Below are 23697 nucleotides of genomic sequence, written 5' to 3' on the forward strand. Positions count from 1 at the left end.
ATAAGTTTGTATTGTTGATTTATCTTAGAAATTTTCCTTTGTTAAAACTCTGATCCTTCTCTAACTTTTTTCTACTTCCGCTACTGCATTTTTGGCATATTAATTATTTTTTAAGTTATTAGAAAATTTAAGAGTTGTTTACACTTTGCTAAAATGATTAAAGTGAATTTTTTCCCTACATTGAAAAAGTTTTTAACCCTTTTTGTCGTATTTTTAATCACCATCACTAAACATAGGGTCATTAATAGATTTCGGGGAGAGGGGGCAAAATGGTGTTCACACGGCCCTGAGTTTAGGCCTCTAGGGCATCACGCCAAGCAAGTTTGATGTGATCGAGTAGCTTGCTGATAACAACCGAGCTCTTGTTACCCTACGCTAAACCGCTTGCACACTGTCGTCGAACTATTTTGCTCTAACATGCACAAATACGGGGTAGCAACATCAGCGATCTGTGAGTGTGGCAAGGAGAAACAAACCATAGATCAGCACCTCATCTGCAGCTGCGCCAGCTATCATGCGCTAAATGGTGTGCGTCTTCTGCGAATACTGGATGACGAATCAATTCAGTGGCTTCTCGACACCTTCTTATACATCTAGGCTAGCCCAAATCACCGCCACTAGTCAGGGGTGGAAAAATACATAGCCCCACAACCCCTTGGAGTGAAGAAAGAAAGTTCTTACGAAGAAGAAGAATGAGAAAGTAGCTAGAAAACCTTGAATTAGAAGCATCTACAAGCAACCTATGCGAAACTACCAGGATTACGTTTTCAGAAAACTTTTTTGTTTCAAGGGGAAAATATTTCAACAATCAATCAATACTGGAAACATATTTCATCACCAATGTGATCAATAGAATGTAGTCTATCTACTTTTACTGTGACTTCTGAGTGAGCAAGAGATGATAAAAAAAGAAGAGGAAAACCGAAAGCAAGATAGCCACATGATCAGAACAAATTAGCAACATTCGGATGACAACCGCAAAATGAAATGTTGCTGATAATTAATCTTTGAAAACCGTCTACCAGCGGTGGCATGACCAGTTGGTGTGACTCGATTGAACAACTAAAGTGATAGACTAGCTGATAGAAATCTATGGTAGCATAGCAGATGTTTAAAAACATAAGTGTTTTGAAAAAATGGTTTTGACATATAGGAGAGTTAAATATATGTACAGTTTAAATAAATACAAGAAACGATAATTGATAGAAATAATAAGTTTGTGATAAGAAAAACTTTCCAAACAATAAAAGTAGTAATTTACCGTCAACGATTTCATTCACTATTTTTTCAATTTTTTCTTTCTTACTCTCTTTGCGAGGTTTAAAAACACTTGACTCAACTACAGTTACCGTCTCGCTTTGACATTTTGGTAGAGATTCTGTGTCAGCTCTATAAGTACTGCAAACAGTCACTTGTTCCCCATGAACACCAACAACTGACATACAAAATGTCAAAGTCAAAGATAGAGAAACACATTTTATAAACATCTTCATTTTCAACTGTTACAAGTTTTCACAAAGTGTTGTTTCAACTATGTACTTTATAGTCTACTCTAAAGCAAAAATTGTAAAAATAATTTATTATGAAGAATCTGGAAAGTATATATCACCAAATATATGCCACACAAAAAGAAATTTCGTCATTCACGTCATATCCTTAATGAAAATGCATAGCGTACAATGCTGTCTCTTATGACGAAAATCATGATCGAATGTAGCTTTGTATTTACCGTTTACATAACGTTTCAGGATGTTGGTTTGATGTAAAGTGTTGAACGCTGGTGCAATGTTGCACACTTTAGTCAAGAACTTTTTTAAATAGTTTGAGTAATTTGAGCTTGTTTCAACCATGGCCATGTTTCAACATGAAAAACGTTCTCTCCAGTTCACATCGTTCATTTGCTCATGACTTGATAGGGAAACAAGTGCGCCATTTGTGGGTTTACAACTAATGGCCGCCAAACCTAAGTGGCTCATGAATACTGAGGACAAACAACAAACTGAACAAAGAAAACTGAAATACAATACCAACCCGAAACATGCAACAATAATTAACGTACAGAACTTGAAATAACTAGGAAAATATTTTAATACCTAAAAAGACCAAGTGTGAGCATTGCATAAATTGCGTCTACTGGTAGGAATATTAACTGAGTGACTAAAATAGTTATTTGCAAGCCTGTGATGTGCCAGAATTTATTGCAAAACCGTTAAAAACTAAATTTTTACAATAACTTAAATGAAGGTAATGAAACGATTTAAAGTTAAACATGACACAAGCTTGCATCCCGGGTATCATAACTCTTTTATGTAGTGACTTAAACTTTTTGCCACAATTCAATCAATATGTGCACTGAAGTGACTCATTATGATGACGTTACTTCGTATATCAAAAGCGTTGAAAAAACGTGAGAGTTATAGGTATCTCAACTTTGAAAATAGCAATCTAGTTATTTGTTAAAATCTTTTGCTCACATCAAACAAAGCGGTACCGGATTACATGTTTAACTTTTTCACAATTCTCTACAGTAATATAGCTCAACGTTTTTACGATATTTCTGGAATCAAAAGTAGTTTGGACAAATTTACAGAATACAAAAAAAACTTGCGCTTTCTGATACAGATCTACTTCAAAATGAATACAAACAGTACATCGGAACCAAATACCAATTCATGTTTGTACGATATTTGTTTCAGATATTATTGCATCGAGATAATGTATTTAGCTACCACTAAATAGCAAGATATCATGGTCTGTTGGTGAACTGCGCATACCGAGGGTTGAACTGACGTTTCTTGATTTTGATATTTTTTTCTTCGCGGAGGCACGGTGAGCTCAATTGATGGATTTCAGGACACAGTCAAACAAAGCGAATATCATCTATTGATTGTTTATAACACTTTTGAGTTTCGGAAAGTTTAATTGTTCTGATGATGGTTAGACTTACATAGGCCTATAGCGGTTTACATTATACCCAGTGAAAACAGTAAGCCTGACCATAGTTAATAAATATACCTGACCATAGTCGATAAAATAATAAATACACCTTTCTGCCTATATGCACTCAGTTCAGTTGCAGCAGAAAAAAGAACACTAGCAGAGGGTTGAAATCGAACCCACGCAATCGAAATCACTATTCCCTTGCCATAACCTTAACCCATTAGGCCACGCTGCTTGTGGCGATACATTTACTTAATTTTCTTTGCATCAAAAATCTTTCGAGTAGATCAGTCAGAATATCACGTGCTGAGTCGCATAACTGAAATCAGCTGATTCGCAAGGAAAACTGTCCTATGTCAAAGTGCCTACCAGTTTAAACGGCAAGATTCGCATTCAGTTGGCGAACTAGGTATATTTATTAACTATGGCCTGACTGAAGGCTGATGTAATTTTAATTTTGAAATCTAAACTAATTTTACTTTATATCTCTAATGATAGCTTAGAGAATGAATCTCAGATCACTGCAAAACTCCTAATTCTATGTTAAAAAATGACAAGTTTCTTGCAATAACCAGTGTTGCCAGATGCTGTGTAGATTTCCAGCACAAGTGCCCAAATGTGGTCGGTTATTTGAATGGTAACAATAGCACAAAGATAACTCAAACTCACGCAAAACATGCACAAAGACTATATTTATTAACCAATACTCAAACTATCAACTTATGCTAAAGATTAAAGCTACTAACAGATCGACTTTTAGTCAAATTTTAAGCTGCGTTTGTTCTGGTTGTGCATAAAAAAGTGTCTACACATGTCGACAAAAATACTGTTTTTTTCCTACTTTTTACATTAAAAAAATAATTCAATGTAATTTTGTGGTTACAAATCCGAATTTGAGCTACGATTTCTTCATTACAATCACCTAAGGTTTTTGAGATCTGATAAAAATATTGTCGTTGTTCCAAAAGTTACATAATTGACATTTCATTTACCACCTGCAGGAATTGGCTTTAGGAATTAAGCTATTTCAATCGCATTTTGTGGAAATTGAATTATCACCAAAAATATGTTGTATATGTTGCCTACTGTAATGGTCAATGCCCTTGATTTTAAAAACGATTTAATTTTGCTGTAACATATTCTGGTGTTTGCATAGAAAAATAATAGATATAACAAATGAATAAAAGTTTTCAAGTCTTCAGTCAATAAATTTTAGTTTGAGGCCTACAGACAGTAAGTGCAAGATATTACATGATCCAACATGAAGTGTTTCAACTTCGGTTTGTGCACTTGAAAGATACTTCAATGACAACTTTCCATTGAACATAACTGTGGTCATACTGACGTAGGATTTCATCCAGTTATATGTAATAACTTGTGTTCCGTGCAAAATTGTCAGATGTTCCTCAATACCGTCTTGACTCTTCAGTGATGCGTCATTGTCATTACGTAGTGTTATATTACTCAATAATAATGATATACAGATAAGAAGCTACTTACTGTAAGCTAAATACCATACAAGTCCACATATTTGCTATTTCAAGTTTGCCTTGTTGTTAGCTTTACCTTGACTGTACAGGCCTGAAGGTGTTGCGTAAAAGAAAAGAGAACAAAAGTAAAAGAAAACTTTGAGCCAGCAGAGTAAATATTCGTAAGCGATTTGTGGAAACTTTGTGCCGCTATTCCGGGCCAATTAAAACTTCATAGTCCTACCGCTAATCCTGGTCATTGAGCCTGCATCTGTTGATATGAAAATTTTTTAAACTTAAAATAACAATCCATTACAGTATTTTGGTTTGTGTATTTTTGGGTGATGTGATTTGCAGACACGTGTTGCAAGCAGGGGCTTCGGAAAGGGGGAAAGTCGGGCAACCTTCCCCCTTAGCATAATATTGCGAAGGAAAAACAAGTAGTTTTTCATTTTTTCACGTTTGAGAGGGCCCATTTTTGCCACTAAAATAATAGCGTACCAACTTAAAAAATAAACAAATTTTTGAATGAAATAGGCAGTTCCAAGTATTTTTCGATCATGGTAAATGCTACTTCAGATGTTTCTCATCAAGAACAAACTATTCTTGTATAAAGGTAGGCTATGTTAAACTGCTTTAAAACGTAAAATTTGATGCTGTCAAGTCCACTGATTTCTGCATCATTAAACGGTTTCTATAGTTTTAACTTGAAAACTGGTGCTGCTGCGTTTGACTAAGCGTGTAGCTTACTATTTTTGCTTGACCAACTGAACCTTGACTTCAAAAACTGCGTTGGCCAGGCATATTTATCCAACATGTCTGGAAAGGTTAGAAATGTTCAAACAAGATTCAATTTAAGGGCAGTAAACCCTTTGTTTCTCGGCAGCCGATTTGTAGCAAGAATTGACAGCGATAGACACGTGTTTCGCCCATGAGGCTGGGCTCATCAGTATCGCACCGTATTCTGCCACAAATTTATTCGACCACCGCTTTAGCAGTCAGTTTAACTCTTATCTTTGTGGAAACAAAGAAAGAGCCAACAAAACCAGCAGGCGCCAGGGCAGAGGACATGTGAAGAGAGGGGCGTTCTTCCCGGCTATCAGCACAAGGCTGAGCACTCGCTAGTACAGCGAGCAGCTGCGATTCGCTAACCATAACGGTGTAGCTTCCACGCAAGCCATTCAGACTTTCCAATCAACGATATGTTTCTCGGCAGCCGATTTGTAGCAAGAATTGACAGCGATAGACACGTGTTTCGCCCATGAGGCTGGAAAGACAAAATCTAGACATAAACTTGACCGTGAAGGAGATCTGAGATGTGCATTTTCTGTTACTAATCCTCGAATTAAACATTTAGTATCCAAAAACAGTTACAGTAGGCTACTTCCTTCGTATTAATGCAATTTACCTGGAAACAAATTGCTGTTCTGCTTAATTTTTTTTTTTATTTTGAAACAAGGTGGGGCGTGAATTTTGTTAGATTTGTGAAAGGGAGTCGTGTCTCAAAAAGTTTAAGAACCACTTTATTAAACAATGAGTTAAGGAACTTGAAGAATTAACTTTTGTACGTTTTAAAAATAAAGCTTACTTTTCTGAAGAAATGAAAGAAAAAAAGAAAAAATTGTCTAATAGGTCCCGCATCTCCCCTACAACAAAATAGTAAAATTGAGTTTTTTGCTTCTAAATATTTTTCAAACAATCCTAGATTTTTTTTTTTTTTTTTTCTTTTTTTTTTCGCGCAACGCTCAGAGTTCAAGATGGATACCACTACATCTTGCAGGTTTACAAATTGTCCATATGGAATGGATTTGTTTCCTGTCTCATCATTAGTGCGTCCGCTCCGGGAGCCGTCCACACACCCAAACACTCAGCAGGCACACCATACTTAGGCCTACATGGAAGATACCTACCAGGGAGGCGAGGGACTCACTACGACCGAAGGGACCCACCGCGGTAGATGGTAATCTGTGGATGTAAATGTTTGGTTAGTGGCTGCCTCAAGCTGATCTGCCTGTCTCAACTTTCCTCTTGCTGATCTTGGAGCAGTCTAGGAGATGGCGGGTCAAGCTCAAGAACTAGCGCGTTTTGGTAGAGAGTTAATTTTAATTTTATTTGTAATTGTTTATGTGTGTGTATCTTCTTGTTGCCCGCTTGAAGAAGGGCACCTGCTTGTGGGAAACGGGCCACTGCAGTCTGACACCTCATTTGGCGGAGATGCCAGAGAGGAGCGGCCAGAGAGAGGGTAGCTTTCGCTGACCCCAGAGTCGTCTTGGAATGGGCCGCTGCAATCCTGTCATCCCAGAGCGAGTGGGACAACGGAGAGGGACGGTTAAAGATCTCCCGCTGCAATCACTCTTCCGGCATCAGGCCGTTGCAGATGAGTGAGAGGGATGGGTTAAAGGTGGGTTGTTACGCCCTTGGCTGTCTAAACTTCTTCAAAGATGATCTACGACCGTACTGTGCTAGTGAGACCCACCGCTGCAATCAGTCATCCCTACCACCGAGGACGACTGAGAGGGCGGTTGAAGAGTGGATCTCGACTGGTTCTTCTTTCTTCTGACCGTAGGAGGAGGTTTGGAAGGAGTAGAAATGTCAGATGACAAAGGAATGTTATGCTTTTGTGTTATGTCTTTCGTTTTTGTCATGATGACCCACAGGGCTTGAATGGTGGACCGTTTTGTGTCCTGTATATATGTGTCGCCTATGTCCAGAGATATCTTCTTTTGGATGATGGTGTGCTTGGCGACATTCATCATGGTCAGAAGGATCAGGTTGTTCTTTTGTCCTCCAGGGAGTTGGTTGTAAAGGATCATGTCCTTTGTTATTTCCATGTCTTCCTTGGTTAGGTCAAGATATTGTTGTTTTAGGCGCTCCCATATTCCTTGTGCAAAGGAGCACTTGGTGAGGACGTGGGCCACATTGTCTTCTGGTTTTCTGCAGAATTTGCAGTTTGTTTTTCTGTCGGAATGTATTGATCTATTAAAATCTCCCCATTTGTATCCTCCATGTGCAATCCGATAGGACATGGAGGATAGGTGAGGTGGAAGGAGGATTTTGATTCCCTTGTTTTTCAAGAGGATCTCATTCCAAGGAATCTTCTTTCCGTTTTCATCAATCTTGTCAATCTTCTTTTCATTTTGCGTTTTCAGATTGATGTAGATATTTTTGTAGGAAGTATTTTCCCAGTCGTGTTTCAAGCCTTTGAGTTTGCAAAAGGACTTGAAGATGTCCGCATACATTTCGTTTGGAATTGGGGCATGCGGAATGCTGTTGGAGAACAGATGAGGATTAATGTGTCTCATTCTGTAGCTCAAATTGAACATGGCCCATTCGTGCCAGATTTCGGTGGCGTCTTCTAGTGAGAAGAGGTGGCGAATTCTGTCGATGCGGCTTGTTTGAAATTTTGATTGGATGTCCACCATGTTGATGCCTCCATCTTTGACAGGAGGAAACGTCTTGCTTCTCTGGAGCTGTTCGAATGGTGAAGGATACCAGAGGAAGTCGAAGAGGATTTTGTTTAGTTCTTTGATGTGTTGTTTCGTTGGCATCAGCACTCTACTGAGATGCAAAGTGACGGGTACCAAGAGAGTGTTGATGATCGAGATCTTTCCATAGAGGGAGAGTCTTCGTGGTTTGTGGATGTTGGCGATCGTTTGAGTTTTCTTGATGGCGGTCTGCCAGTTCATCTTGTCAAGTTGTGTTTTGTTTGTGCCTAGCCAGATGCCCAGGATCTTGTCGTTGTTCAAGATCGCAGCTTCTGGAAAGAGTTGCTGAGCTCTTTGGGCCAGGTCAGGTTTGGACGCCAGGATCTGGGTCTTTCCCTGGTTCACTTTCTGGCCGGACATCGTTTGGTAGATGGCTAGTTCTTTGTTGATTTCCTTGAGAGATGGAATGTCTCTTGTGATGAATGTGGTGTCGTCTGCATATTGCTGGATTTTGATTGTCAGCTTGGAAAAGCGAAAACCGTTGATCAGATGGTTTTTCTCTATGCGTCGGGTGAGAACGTCAGCACAGATTATGAAATAGAGCATGCTGAGGGGACAACCCTGTCGTATGCCCCTTTTAACGTTTATTCGTTTTGTTAAAGCTCCATTGATTTCTATCTTGCTTTTTGTTTTGTGGTAAACTAATGACAGGTAATTCATCATTATTGGTTTTACTCCGAGTTTCTTCAAGATTCCATAGAGGAAGGAGTGACTAACTCTATCGAAAGCTTTTTCAAAGTCAGTTATCATGACGTACAAGTCCCTGTGTTGTGTTTGAGAAGCTTCCAGGGCAGCTTGTATATTCATTGTAACATGCTCTATTCTGCGGTTTGGTAGTCCACATTTCTGATTCGGACAAATCAGGTTTGTGATCATGGGTGTGAGTCTGTTGGAGAGGATTTTGCTCAAGATCTTGTAGTCTGTGTTGAGCAGAGAGATCGGTCTCCAATTTTTGAGCTTTTCTTTTTCACCTTTTTTAAATATTAGCTTCACTTTTGCTTCTCTCATTGAGGGAGTCATTGTTTTTCTCAAGTAGCAATTTGTAAGCATCTCTAGAATGTCGTGTTTCAGGAAATGCCAGCATTTTTGGTAGAATAATGAGCCGAGACCATCTGATCCAGGTGCAGAATCCTTGTTAAGAGAATCGATGGCGGTTTTTACTTCTTTGAGACTGATCAGCTGTTCCGCTTGTTCAGCTGCGTCTTCCTCAATTTTGGCCTCTCCAAGAATGTTTAAGTAGTTGTTTTGTTCTTGAGAGTTTATGTTGTCTTTTACACCCCATAGGGAGTGGTAGAAGCTGTGTACTTCTTTGAGAATGTCTTCTTTCTTGGTGAGAGTTGTGTTGTTTGCGTCGTGTATCTCAGTGATAGAGGTACTTTTACAATTTTGTTCCTCTGCTTTGAAGAAGCTTTTAGATGGCTCTTCATCGCTAGTTGGGATAGTTCTGGATCTGATTTGCGATCCGACTGCTTTATAATCGTAGAAGTTGTTGATTTTCTCCAAGAATTCCGGGCGACGATCTTCCAGGACGTGGTTTGGATGAGCGTCCAGAGTGTGGAGCTTATTTTTCGCTTGATTGTAATCTTCTCTACGCTTGAGTGCGACATCTTGCGAGAGTTCAATCAGTCGATTTTTCAACATTTTCTTGCCATGATCCCACCTTATAAGCATGTCTGGTGGTTCTATTTGTGGTACGTTTATAGTCCAATTTTCCCAAGCCGTTTCGAGCTCTGTTATGACGTGAGCATATTCTAATATGCTGTTATTGATTTTGTATGAATATTCACCCCATTTGGTGTGTTGTTGATATTGGAGATGAATTATTGGTAATGTGCAGTGGTCTGATGATGTGAAGTATTCATGTTTGATGTTATGATAATTTTCAAGTGCATGTTCATTTATGTATATTCTATCTATCCTGGTCTTACTGTTGTGGTTTTGGCGCGTGAACAGTCTTTTGTAAGGATATTCTTGTCTGAATATGTCTGTCAATTGGTTGTGATGTATTAATGTTCTAAGTGCTGTTTTATCCGGTGTAGTGAAGAAAAATTGCGGCTTAGCAGTGTCCAACGGATCAAGGATCACGTTAAAATCACCAAGTAAGACCACATGTTGATGTTCATATTCCAGCATATCCTCGGAGAGCAGTTCAAAACATGACTTTCTCTGTCCGTTGCTCTGCGGAAGGTATGCATTGAATATGTTTATGTTATTTTTACCACATTTGATGTTGAGGTGATGTATTCGATTTTGTACTATGGTGTGGTGTGTGATTTCGGACCTATCGTGTATGTCCTTCTTTACGATGAACATTGTCCCTGCATAGAAGGGGGTTCTATCAGGTTCTATGTTGTTGTATGTTATGTAATTGTTATGTTGAGCCCACGTCTCGAGTTGATCGGTGGGGATTCTGTGTGTTTCCTGAATTGCCAGTACAGAGAGTCTGTGAGATGTAAAGAATTGTTTGACATCTCGCAATTTCTTGGATATTCCGTTGATGTTCATTGAGCCAACCTTGAGGTTACCCAGTCCGGCGTCCGAATCGTCACTCTCCGTATCTGCGAACATGATTATAGATAGGGAAAAAGCAGGTTAAAGTTTAAGAGGTTGGACTAGACCGTGTAGATGGCTGGGTCGTCGCCGTCTGAGTCCGTGAGCTCACCCACCGAACTGAAGACATTTCGATGGGGAGGAGAGGTCCCGGGCAGTCCAGCCCGCAGAGACTCTCTCGAAGAAACGGACTCCAAGTCAGTTGACGAGTTGTCATTGTCAACTGAGACCGACGCATCCTTGGAGCTGGCGTGGGATGCGTCGTGATCTCTGGGATTCGTCGTCTTCGGAGATTCAAGTTGAGTAAACGATCTCCGCGTGTGTGCGAGTTCTTTTGGAGTCGATGTCTTGGACTCTGTGTTGGACATGGGCTTATCCAATTCAGCATCTGGCGAGAAGATGCTGCGCACGTGGGTTTTGGGTTTGTGTTTCCCTCCTTTGCCCACGGTGATAAAGCCATCGTCGCTCGTGGGGGGGACTTCCTCTTCCTGTTGTTTGGGGCGGTGGGGGTTCTGCCTCTTCCTCTTCCCCTTCCTCTTCCACTACACATTTCCCGGAACTTTTCTCTTGCGTCACATCCAGGCTTGTGAAAGTCTGTTGATCCGCAAACATGGCAGGGTAGACGGTACTTGGCCGGTGACGAATCCCGGGAGCGTTTTGAGTATACTTTGTCGCTCCTGTCCCGGGAGTGTTTTGTTCTTCTTTTAGGCGATCCTAGAATAAAAAGTGTTCTTAGAGCAGCTATAAACAGGCCACTTCTGCAGCTTTTAATGTCACGTTCATCTTTTTATCTCCAGTGGAAACTTTCGAAACACTTTTCCAAATATTTTTTTGTTTTGAAAATTTTTGACATAAACTGATATCTCCAACAGTTGCGAACTGAAAACCTAATTTTAGGGCACAGAAATTTGTAAAAAATTGTTTACGATTCACCACGACTCAAAACCTTGGCCACGCTCAAAGCCGATTGAACAGACTTTGCATGATGTGCATTAAATCAGACGTTGCAAAATCTTCATGACTTGACGGTGTGACCCGCAACTTTGCATTGGATTGAATACTTTGTTGAGCTATTTTCATTGCCTGTATTGTGTGCTTATAACTTTTTCTCCACTTATACTAAAGTTACCAGCTACAATAAGTTAGATTTGCATCATGATTGGAACAAATAGGTTACTGGCACGTAGACTTGTCAAGGAGAGGAGACGTCATCACCGACTCAACAACAGCTCTTCCACGATTCCATTCAACAAACAGACAAAAGTGGATAACAGGGTTATCAGCAAACACGCCCGCACTGCCCAAACACTACATAGGCAGGATACTTTCAGCAGTCCTAGATCCCCACACTGCGAATCCATCATTCAGGACGTCGATCACCTGGTCAAGGATCGCCCAGTCACCAAAGTCAGTGTCGGATATGAAGCAGTATGTGTAGATGAAAATATATGGCAGTATACGACTCTATAATTTTTTCTGGACAAAATAGTAAACAACCTTAGCAATTTTGCTGCAAGTGTAGTCAAGTGATTTTTGTTGATTTTCATACTGAAAGAAGTTTTTTTTTCGTATTGATACGTTGTTAAAATCTAAACATAAATAGAATTCAATTTCACGCTGAGGAACGTAGACCAAGTTCAGCTTAAAACATATGATGCAACGTATGATACAAATTCGTTGCTATTATTTTTGCTGAAAAAAACGTGGGGCCCGTTTTACGTATTGTATCCCGACCAGTCCTGGTTTCTCTCGGAGGCCCTGGTTGCAAAAGTTAAATTCTACTAACTTGTCGAATCTACTTACAATCAAAATATTTTCTGAACAAAAACTACTTGACAACTAGGCTGTACAGTAACAAGTTGTAACTTATGGCAAATCATCGATCAGTAAAATGCATTGTAATGTTCAGAAGTGTTAAATGGGTGTTAATAAATTGAAAATCAACAGCTCAAACTTAAAGTATGACTTGCAATATTGACTTGACATGGCTTCATTCTCATCTAGAGGTTAATCATTCGGATTAAATGACGGAAAGACAACAATCGTGTCAATTTTCAAACATGCTATAGGCCTGCGATATGACATAGCCAGGTGGCTTTAACGGTATTTACCAACGTCTATCCGAACACTCGCTAAACGCTGTCACCACTCGGCCATGCAGTGGAGACCCATTTGTAACATGATGCTCCACACAGAGTTTCAGTCGTCCTGTATGGTTTCAATTATTTATTAACTAGACCCAAAGCATATGGTTAACCGGTTTATTCCCGTTGTCTTTCAAGATTGATTTTGGTGTAAATTCGATATTATGCAGAAAAGTTTGTTGTTGTTCAATTCCATCGCTTCTCGCACAAGGCTTGGTATGAACCAATGCATGAAATATCGTAGCTGCGGAAGTCAGAGCTTACAACGGCACAATTGCTTCGAGTTCCACCATCTGGTTGTCCACTGTGTCCCCATAAAGCCTCACCATCAGATACACGATTGCCATTGATCCATCTCCAGTTTCCTTCAGAACTTATATCGTTCATTCCAATGTACATATCGCCTGCTCGCAAAGCCCCTCTGATCATTCTAAAAACAAAGTGAAAGCTGCAGCTCATTGCAACAAGCAGCATAATCCGTAGGAAGGAAAACAAACAGCTTATTTTCAACTGAAGAAAACTTTTAATAATAAACTGCGTTAAAAGTTTAAGAGCAAAAGATTAAGTGATTAAACGTTTATATTTGCAGTTCAAGAGTACTTGTGGACATTTTGCAAAGTATTAAGTCTGAAGCATTGAGGCAGGCCAACTCACCGGGACCGACAGAGAAAAGTCTTCCTTTGGTGTTATTGCCTAAAAACGATTCCAAGTAGGGACGAATGGAGAAAACTGGCATAAGTTTTAGACCGCAATATTATTTGCTTAATTTTGTTGTAATGTTAGTATTTCTGCAAAGCTTAAATGCAACGTGAAGCGTCATGTGTTGTGCAATGAGTTCTCACTTCACTGCTAACTTTTTTTTACGTTAGGGTGTTTTTAGCTATTACTTCATGAAAGTGATAGCAATGAGTAGAAATGAAACGATGACAGTTGTCGTCGTCGTGTGAGCATCTGGAGTTTAGAGTCTATCCTTTTTCAACTTCAGATTCACGATGTTTTCGGACTAAGCTGGAAGGCTACTAGAGAACAGCCACTGTTTTATGTCATCATCGAAGACACGCAGACCTTTCACTCCATTAGGTGGTTTGAAGATAGTGCAATTATTGATCATTTGGTCTGTTTCTCAGCACACACATTCACAAGAAGAGAAAGAAGCCATTCCCCATTGGTGCATGGTTGAGCAGAAAAGCCCAACGACCGTGTGAAGACGGTTGAGGCGCACCCACGCCTGTTTTTATAGTGTCAGACCGGTGGGACGGGTGTCGGCATCGGGGATGAACGAATGAAGTCTGGTGGTGTTTTACTTCCAATTAGAGTTCCATTTATGGTCCCCCCCCCCCCAATTAACCGCAGAGTTGTTTTGTCCGTAATTTGCTTTGATCAGAAGTTAAGCGGCTTGCACGAATGGGTGTCTTGATTTCAGTCGACCGGGGTGTTCGTTTGGGGGAGCAGAGATCTTGAAATGGAGAAGTTGGTTGGGCTCCAATGCCAGTTGACGGAGAAACAGAGGGAATTCTTCGTGACAAAGCTTAGAAGGTTGGATGCCAGCAAGAATGAAAAGATTCTCCAATGGTGTAGATTTTTGCAGAAATGGAGAAACATTGTATGCATTTATTGATTGTTTTGAAGAACTCGCAATCAAATTTTATGTCCCACAGATGATAAAGAATGGCCTAATCCTTAATGTCCAATTTCTATTCAGAATCTTTTAAAGAGTTCCGCTAAATGAAGAACGTTTTTTGAAATGAGTAATTTTGAGAGCTTAACTCAATTTCAAAAGTTTAACTGAATTTCGAAAGTTTAACTGAATGCGAGAGTTTAATAATTATAAATTGCTTTTTTTTGCAAATACAATCACTTAACTAAATAGGTCATCTGGATTGTTTGAACTGCTCTAATAATTTTAAAATAACCTTTTCAGAGATGAAGTGTTGACTCTAAGCCTACAATGTTAATTTCAAATAAACAACACAGCAAACCAACAAAATCCAAGGGGTGCACTTCTTCGTCTTACGTTTATGGCCGCAGCAGGCCACGTTGCCAAAGCACAGCAGCCAATGGATTGTGTGCACTTCATGATGTTAAATAGTTTTGCTTAGAGAAGCTATAAAAGTTAGCAAAATTGCTGTGAGTGTTTGAGCAAATAAAGCAAATATTGGTTGTAATCTCACTTTCTGATTTCAATGTCTCGAATGCCATAAACTGCCAGATCAGCTTCATTACTTTTGCAAAACCGTCTACTCGCTTCATAATTTTGACGTTCACTTGATAATTTGTATTGATAGCCATTGGATAATCCAATCCACCCGTCGTCTAATCGTGTCAGTGGAGGTCTGGTTGCTAAATACAACAAAAAATTAAAAGACATGCTCACGGCTATGTACCACAGTAGTATAGGAAATATTCTGTCATTATTTTACAGTATCATATGTTGTTATATTTGTTCAATCTGACCATCTTCATGTGTACTCAAACGTTCTACAGGTACCTAGTGCAGCATGTGGATCTATCAGTATGTAACTCTGATGCAGAAGAATGTGGCTATAAATATGGAGACATAAATATAGACTATCAACAAAATTTAGAAGATTTAATAGAAGAAAGAGATAAATGCTTGGGGCAGATGAGCTGTTAGTGAAAATTTTACTATTGAAATAATTAAAAATTATTGAAACAGAGACTTTTGGGCCATCATGTTATACTAATCATGAAACTTGGGCTTACCTTACAGTAACATAATTCACAAAAAAATTAATGCCTTTCAACTCTTATGCTACCGAAGTACACCAAAACAATCATAGAAAAAACTCATTACCCAAAGAAGGAACAACTACAAAAAGAATTGGATTGCAAGACAGATGGGTATTGGGCAAACGATTTGATAGCAAAACAACAGAATAAATTTGCAGGACAAAATTTGAGAGGATCGACAGATCATCAAAAGGTTGTTGAAGGAATGCTGAAAGGAAAGAGGTGCAGAGGAAGAAGGAAACGAACTTGCGGAAATGATGTAAAACAGTGAGCTGACTTGTCAAGCATTGGAAGCAAAATAAGCCAAAGGGCGTGACGTGAACGGCCAACTTTCAGCTTAGAGACGACACATGATGATCATGATGATTATGATAAAAGATGGCCGGATGAGTTGTTAGTGAAATAATTCAAAGTAATTGTAACGGATTTTTGAATTATTGAAACTGAAACTGACTAATAATTAAAAAATTTACACAATTAAAACGAATTTTAGAATACCTTTAATATGTAATAATATATAATAATAATTAATAATAATAGGCCTACCTTTAATATTTAATAATAATACCTTTAATACCTTTAACCGGCTCGGTGGCTTAGTGGTTAGTGCGCCCGCCTCTGTATCGGTAGGCATGGGTTCGATACCTTGTCGGGTCATACCAAAGGCTTTTTAAAAATGGTACTGAATCTAATTTCTGCTTGGCACTGAGTAATGGAGTGGATTCGGGTAATAATGTACTCAGTTGCGCCTCTATACGGCTGCATTGACACTGTCTGCTTTGTAAAGCGCTGAGGAGCAACGCATTCTGCGATGGATACAGCGCTATATAAAAACTAACATTATTATTATTATATCTTATCGAAAACTAAACCTGAACCCTGTCAGTTTAGTTTTATTTTGTTGCTGATCATATTAGCCTACTTGCCCTAACACTATAAGAGTCTATGAAAAATTAAAGTAAAAATATTGACAAAACACTATAATCTTAACAAGTGCCCGATACTGAAATGGCATACTAAGTAAAAAGATTTATTATGTTGGAACACAAATTTATGTTACGTCAAACACGTTTTAAAAAGATAAGCTTAACGTCCTCTCGTTTGACTAGGCTATTATTCATGTTTAATTGGTCATGCAATTAAAAGTTAATAAAGTGCCGGTGCTTCAAGGGTTTCTCAAACTTAACTCGCCCTAAAAGCGCTAAATCCAAAAAGATATTTGTCAGTAGATCATAACGAGTCAATTGACCCTTATTTATAATGAATACTTTTTAACTATTACTACATATATCTAGTATTATCTATTCAGAAGTCAAACGTGTTGACGACGGTGTAAAACAAAATGCTGCTGAAATAACTATTGGAGTCGTCAGTTGACAAAATGCCTGGGCTGTTCAACAAAAGCAGCATCAAGAAAATGCTCACTTGTGGTTTTATCCAACTAGTTAAATACTATAGCCTACCACGGCATTAGATACGCTGCATACATCAGCCTATAAAGGAGTCAATCGAACGGTTTTGTTGTTAGGCCTCTAGGGTTAAGTAGTTTGAAGTTAGCAAAGTCAACGTTGCACAAAAACAATAAAAATAATTTACATGCATCAAATTTATTCATTTCTTACCCGTACTGGTTTCCATAGTTGCTGAAAATTTTAACAAAACAACAATTAGTTTGTACACTACATTTTGAACACTTTGATGAAAAACTTTCAGTGAAAATTTTAAGTAGGCTACTCGCACTAGCCTAAGTCATTTGATGAATCACATTTAAAAAGAAGCATAACATACGTTATTTTACAATTTTACTAAATCGATTTTAGTGGCGTTGATAGGCTACTTGTCCTAAAATAGTGAAGCCTACTACATCAAAATTAATTACTAGTTCACTAAAACCCTAATAGCCCGTTTCACCTTAATATGATCATCAGAGGAAACTTATCAAACAGAATCCACTTGAATACGTTCCTTCTGATAATAATCTTATTAAGGTGAAACAACTAGTTAAGGTTTTTAATAAACTAGAAACTAACTTTGATGTAATTCGCTTTGCTTGGCTTTTCGCTTCGCATTGAGCACTTTTTGTAGTATTGATAACATTTATTGTGTAGCCTATCTGTTTATTATATCATGATTCTTGAAAGGAAAACTTTAATTTTAGCATTCTAAACGATTTGAAATATTAATGTTACTTGTCTGTCGTGTCTCCACTTGTCTTCTTAACGTTGCTATTTCCTCTGAAATAAAATTTGCTTTAGGTTTATTTGCATAATAATAACGAATGTAACATATTGCTTTTTCCCATCGCTATGCCATAAATGAGTGGCTGATGTAAACGGTTGTCCTTCAGTTGACAAAAACCTTCTATTGGAGGTTGAATGAGACTACTGAAACGACGCAGTAGTATGAAATAGACTCGTAGCCTACTATTGTATTTGGGACAACGTTTTACAGTAGCGCTGTACAGTATAAGGTAATAAGAAATGAGTAGCTGTCAATACTAGTGTCATATCGCCAAAACACATTTCGTTATGCCTCATCCGCCGAACCGACTGCAAAGATTGAAGTGATGGAAACTCCTTCGAAACCAGGTATGGTGCCAAATTACTGTACACACCCTGCTTACTGGATGTGGTTCGTTTTGGAGACAGAAAACTTCTTTTTTCAAAAGCTGAAGTTTGACATAAAACATGTAGATTGGTTTCAGTGTTGAGACTATTTGTAGGGGTTCACTCATTTTACTTCATTTTTGTTAATTTTGGTTTATTCATTTCATTCATTCAGCGTATTTCTGAAGAGTTGTACATCAACGTTTTGCAAATAATAAATAAAAGCTATGAGATGGTTTTGATGCGGTTGGAGGGAAAAATAACTTATCAACTCACCATTCCTTAATTTTGTTTTCATTTAAATTTTTATTTTCTTTCGAATTATTATTTTTTAAATTAAACTTTTGCCCGTTATTATCTGTAAACAAACAACAAGTAAACCTATAATTTATTAGTGGCATTTTGTCGTTCATACTATAGTGCCGAGTGCCATAATTGGTGACTTTTTTTTTTGGTCAAGAAAGTGTGGGGAAAGGTCATCAAGAATTCTTACGATTTCACGTCTACTGAGATCCATTGAAAACATTTTACAAATTTTTAATCGTAAAATTTTGCTATAAGTAGAAATTGTTTTTATTTTGTACGATGCATACGATAACGTGTCCAATGGCAGGTGATACACATCAGCTATGAACAGGTTTAATAATAACTCCATGTTGACACCTATTAAATGAGAAATTATTACCACCGAAGTTGAACTCCAAGCAAAAGTTTAAATAATGAGGGTCGTTGGACCTGGATCTAATTTCTGGAGAAGATGCTTTTCATTTGGAGAAGAATATTATTCAAACAAAGACCAACTGTACTGTATATGTCACCTCTTAGTTCTTCCAAAACGGCATTGTCTGGAATGCCAGGTTCTCCTTTGTTTCCTTTTTCGCCAACCCATCCCTTTTCACCCATAACTCCTCTCTTGCCCGGAGGACCTTGCATGCGCCCTCTAGTGTTATCATTTGCAAGAATGGAAGCTCCGCTTGAAGACGTAGTTGATCGCAAGCACGTTAACTGTTCTTGTGCGCAGCAATTCAAAACAAATAAAGAAAGGAGTGCAAGAAATTTAAGATACATCATTATTGTAGATTTATCTGCAACAAATAAAAATCAATCTATGCATGTTTTTGTGTTCATGCGATAAGCTAAAGCTTAGATTGTCTTTTTTTTTTTTTTATGGAGGCCTACTTAGCTGACGATTCAAGGTCTTGTTCCTTGAGAAAAATTCAGTTTTATATGACGTAACAAGTAAATAAAATCAGACCGGTTCGGAAACTTAAGTAATTTGTTGATAGGCTACTGCAACCAAGTGCGGCTTCTTTAGTATCGGTATCTGGAAAAGCACAAGTAAACAGAAACATTAATATTACTTGCTAAACATCACGTATTGTAAGCCTACTTACAGTGCTCTTTACCGGTTAATTTTTGCTCAAGTAGGCTAATTAATAAAGTAATGAAATTTAACTGGTGAAATCAACAAAAGCACAGTAAAAATACAGAGTGGCTATTAGCGGTTAATCAATTTTTATGTTTTAAATTATTTGTGCTTTTCCAGATACTGAGAAGCCGCCTTAAAAGTGGCGAAAGCTTCTTCAATGAATTGCACAAATTTCCAAATCTGCCTGGTTTTATTCAATTGGTTTGTTAAATCGTTCGATTACAATAATGAAGGTTCATTGAGTAACTTTTTATTCACATTAACGTCATAGAGAAACCGGAACAGGCTTCAAGATACATCAGAGCCTACCCATTGTCTTCTTAATAGTGGGATCTGGTTTGGAAACTGAATTTCTAATGTGACCAAACAGAGGTCAAAGGTTCATCACACACTGAGTTGAAATGCAATCAAATATTTATATACAATTGAAATAATTTAATGTAAGAAAAGTAAGATGGCGTTCTGTGGATTATCGTGCTGCTGGTTTCAAATTTAGTGAATTAGGTTCGATTCCCTGGCAAGTCAAATATTACAATGTTATGAAGAAGAAGCGTTCTTTCCGGCCGTCAGCACAAGGCTGAGCACTCACAAGTACAGCAAGCAGCAGTTGCGATTTGGTAACCATAACAGTGTAGCTTCCATGCTAGCCATCCAGACCTCCAATAAACGATAAGTTTCTGGGCAGCCGATTTGTAGCAAGAATTGACAGCGATACCCACGCGATAGACACAAATTACAATGTTATGTTAATGGTAGCCTAACTGTAATCTTAAAAAATTCAATAAATTTGGCATACAGATGTTTGCATTATAGTTTAAGACCGAAGAAGAACTTTCACATTAGCGGTATCACTGGGTTCGATTCGAAGACAAGATGCATGAAAATGAACGTGGGCACGTAAAATGTGGAAAAAAATTTACACAACAAATTGATAAAAAACTTTCAAGTCTGCTGCAAAATAACACTTTTTGGTACAGATTGTCACTTTGTACTTAGCCGAAAGCTTTTTTAATTTTTTTCGCATGAAATTATAAAAGCGTGCGGCGATTCTTTCAATAATGTTATGATTACTAATTACTTGCACATAGCTGGAACTTAAAAAGGTGGCACAAGACTTTCTTCATAAAAAGTTAATAATAGCCTACAAGCTTTTTAGATATTTCACGTTGGTTTAAACCGCAGAGAAACAAGTTCTTCATTTCAGACTGTGACGTCTCAGCAAAGATTTTCCAGCAAAGGACGCCAATGTTGTATATTTCTTCGTATGACCAATTTGTTATTTGTCCTTTTTCTTTGCGTCTCTGCTGTTGATCGCGAGAAATTTTAATATTAGGGCCATTTTGCTTTTCCAAATCTTGTTTTTTTTAAATAATAGACTATATTTTTTTGTATTAACCTACGTTGCGTTGTAACATGCATACCTCAATGATTACTACGACAGGTTAACGTTTTTTTTCATGTTTGCATGAAAAATTACTAACTTGAATTTTATACCTGTCCAACTAAAATATTCATTAATTTTTAGAAAAATTTTTGTAATATTTTGTTTAAATTTCCCATTTAGGCTCATTTTTCTGTCAGTGAATACTTTTTGCTAAAAGTTACCACAAACAGACAATTAACACAATAGATGCTAAGATGCATCATTCAAACAATGACAAAAAAGAAAACCGGTGTAGCAGTCCAAGAGTTACTGCATGCCAAAAGTTACAAGAGTTGCCAAATATTTCATTTAAATTTTATTTAATTTTGTTTCAAAAAAATATTTAAATTTTTAACCTCTCAAAAGGTCAGATTAATAATTATAAGTATTTTGTAATGTTAACTGAAAAGCTTGCATTAGTTTGAGAGCAATGAATTCATTACACTTAGTTAAAACAATTTTCGCTTTTCTATCGATTGTGAAAACGCCTGGCACCGCTGGTAACTTTTGGACTGACAGTAACTTCCAGACTGCAACGCCGCAGACGCAGTCCAAAAGTTACTGCTATTGTAAGTGGGTGTGCTTTTTCGAAATTCTTTTGGGAAAACTTGTAAATGGACTGAAACTTCACTTGGTCAGTAGATTAAACCCTCTGCAAGTGTGCGAAAGATAAATCCCAAGGATAAATATTCTCACCACGAAACCATAATTCTAGACTTTTAAGTTTCGTGCCACGTGTTTTCGATGGGAGTCCAACGGAAATTCATTGGAATCTCAAAGTGTTCAACACTTTCGTAAAAGCTAAAGCCTTCCCCGCGTGTGAGACTGTAATAGCCTACTCACTGATGGTTGATGGCGTTTTGATTACTGGTTGGCCTACATGTAGCCTAAGTTACTTTATATTTCTTCAAAACGGTAGTTATGAAAAACCATTTCATGAAATAGGCCTACATAAAATATAGTCAAAGACTATGTTCGTCAACTACAACTCAAGACCAGCGGCTAACAAGTCAGCCTTCAAATGCAAACTTTGCACGATATATTAAGGTCTGTTGCTGTATAGCTTATTAAATGCCATCGATTCACGTATAGCCCGATTTATACTTTGTAATGTTTGGAGCGATGATCAATTAAATTATTTGTTTCAACAGAGCCATATAGCCTACAATGAGTCAATAAAACACTCATAATACTACATTGTGAATCGTAGGTTGCATTATAGCACAATCAGGATGACAGCAAAAGACTATAAGCTAAGTGGCCATCTAGTCAATCACCTCCCCATGCAAATTTATTTGCCAACGCACGTAAGGCACGGACACAACTTCAAATGGTATAATACAAACAAATCAGGTTAAAATGATAGCCTACGTAAATTTTTAGGTTACAAATTTCATTCCAAAACAGCAACAATTTCTGGTACAAAACTCATCTTTTAACTTTCATCTTATTTTCGCTTCATTCCCAATTACATTTCTGCTGTAAATCATGTTGTTAAGATGCAATGGTGGATAAGTCTTCAAGTTCAACATGTTTTCAATGTTGAAATCATTTATACAAATCTGCTGCAAGCGTCAAATCTGAAAACCCTGTTTTAGTAACTTCTGGACTGGCAGTAACTTTCAGACCGCGTATACGCGGTCCAGAAGTTACGGTAACTTTCAGACCGCAGTAACTCCTGGACCGTTACACCGGAAACAATTCAAAAGTTTTCGGCACAAAATCGTGTCCTTATCAAATATTTATAATACCCATTGGCATAGGCTACAACATAGATTTAGTCTATGTTTGTTAATCTCAGTATTTTTGTAAGATTTATCTGAACACATTGACTGCGCACAATTTAGCATGCTCAAAATACCACCAAACTTACATTGAATCGCATAGACTGCATTGAGCTTTTGTCACACGTTTTTGGTTTGACGTGTCCGAGAAAAACAAGTTATAGTCGAACCATATGAATAGGCCTACTCAGATAAGCAAATGTAGCCTACATCAGTGGTTCCCAACTCATGGGTCGCGACCCAAAGTTGGGTCGCTTGATAATTTTTTTGGGTCGCTTGTTTTTCAGGCATATTGTATCTTGGGCGAAAAAAATAACAATAAAAATTTTTTTAAAACGTGATGAGATCGATCACAAAACTGGAAAATATAAACACAAGTCATGAAGCGTTTAATGTCGAGACATCGGAAAGCTTTGTAGCATGATCGTAGTGCAAGAAGTTTTAACAACTTTCGCTTTTATTATTGTTATTATTATTATTAAATGTAAACCCAACAAAAATTCCAGTCTCAAACATAAATTAACTTGACAAAGTTACGGGATATATATTGTAACGTGCACTATATGTCACGACCGCTATGTCGGACAAACTATGATAAAGTTTTCCACTCGTTGGACCACGCATAGTCTGGTGTGGTAAAACGCATCAAAGACAAAGCCCCAAGTGCTGTATGGACTTATTGATTTCTCCACAGAGAGGCCTTTGCTGTAAAAAAGCTGTCTCAAGAGCTGCACGAAGTGTTGAATGATGTGAAGTGTGTAAATTTCATCAAAACAAGTCCACTAAATCGGCATTTGTTTTTGTCTTTGTGGATTCTGATTATTATCAAGCATTGCTGTTGCACACAGAAGTGCGATAGTTGTCAAGAGGTTGAGTTCTGAAGCGAGTTTGTAATTTGCGGGAGGAGACTGCTATCTTCCTGAAGCAACAGAACTGTGTGAGATTAGCCGAGGAGTTTTTGCAAGAAGATTTCAACGCAAAAGTTACTTACCTTGCCGATATATTTGACTCTCTGAATTCTCTAAATTTATCTATGCAAGGCAACGGTTTTACGGTGATTGATCGCGCCGCAAATGTTTCTGCTTAACACAAAAAACTCATATTCTGGAAAAGTTA

At 37.9% G+C, this 23697-nt stretch overlaps 1 protein-coding gene across 1 annotated transcript; it reads right to left on the minus strand.

Moving 5' to 3' along the window:
* Window positions 1-12301: 12301 nt before the first annotated feature.
* LOC145780750 (uncharacterized) lies at window positions 12302-19018 on the minus strand. Its single transcript, XM_082592380.1, has 5 exons — window positions 18764-19018; window positions 17529-17573; window positions 16962-16982; window positions 14760-14928; window positions 12302-13018 (listed from the first exon to the last, which is right to left on the minus strand). Exons 1-5 carry the CDS (start codon window positions 19014-19016, stop codon window positions 12775-12777), a joined length of 732 nt encoding a protein of 243 aa, XP_082448506.1. The 5' UTR covers window positions 19017-19018; the 3' UTR covers window positions 12302-12774.
* Between the last annotated feature and the right edge of the window lie 4679 nt (window positions 19019-23697).

The sequence above is a fragment of the Aplidium turbinatum genome, chromosome 1 (assembly GCF_918807975.1).
Source record: "Aplidium turbinatum chromosome 1, kaAplTurb1.1, whole genome shotgun sequence".
Classification (NCBI taxonomy): Eukaryota; Metazoa; Chordata; class Ascidiacea; order Aplousobranchia; family Polyclinidae; genus Aplidium; species Aplidium turbinatum.

Excerpts from the sequence above, each read along its gene's own strand:
- LOC145780750 (XM_082592380.1), bottom strand. The coding sequence starts at position 19,016 with ATGATGTATCTTAAATTTCTTGCACTCCTTTCTTTATTTGTTTTGAAT. Across the intron at positions 16,983-17,528 it reads AGTGGAGACACGACAGACAA|CAACTATGGAAACCAGTACG; the intron begins GTAACATTAATA and ends TAAAATTTTCAG. Across the intron at positions 14,929-16,961 it reads AACTATGGAAACCAGTACGG|CAACCAGACCTCCACTGACA; the intron begins GTAAGAAATGAA and ends TGTTGTATTTAG.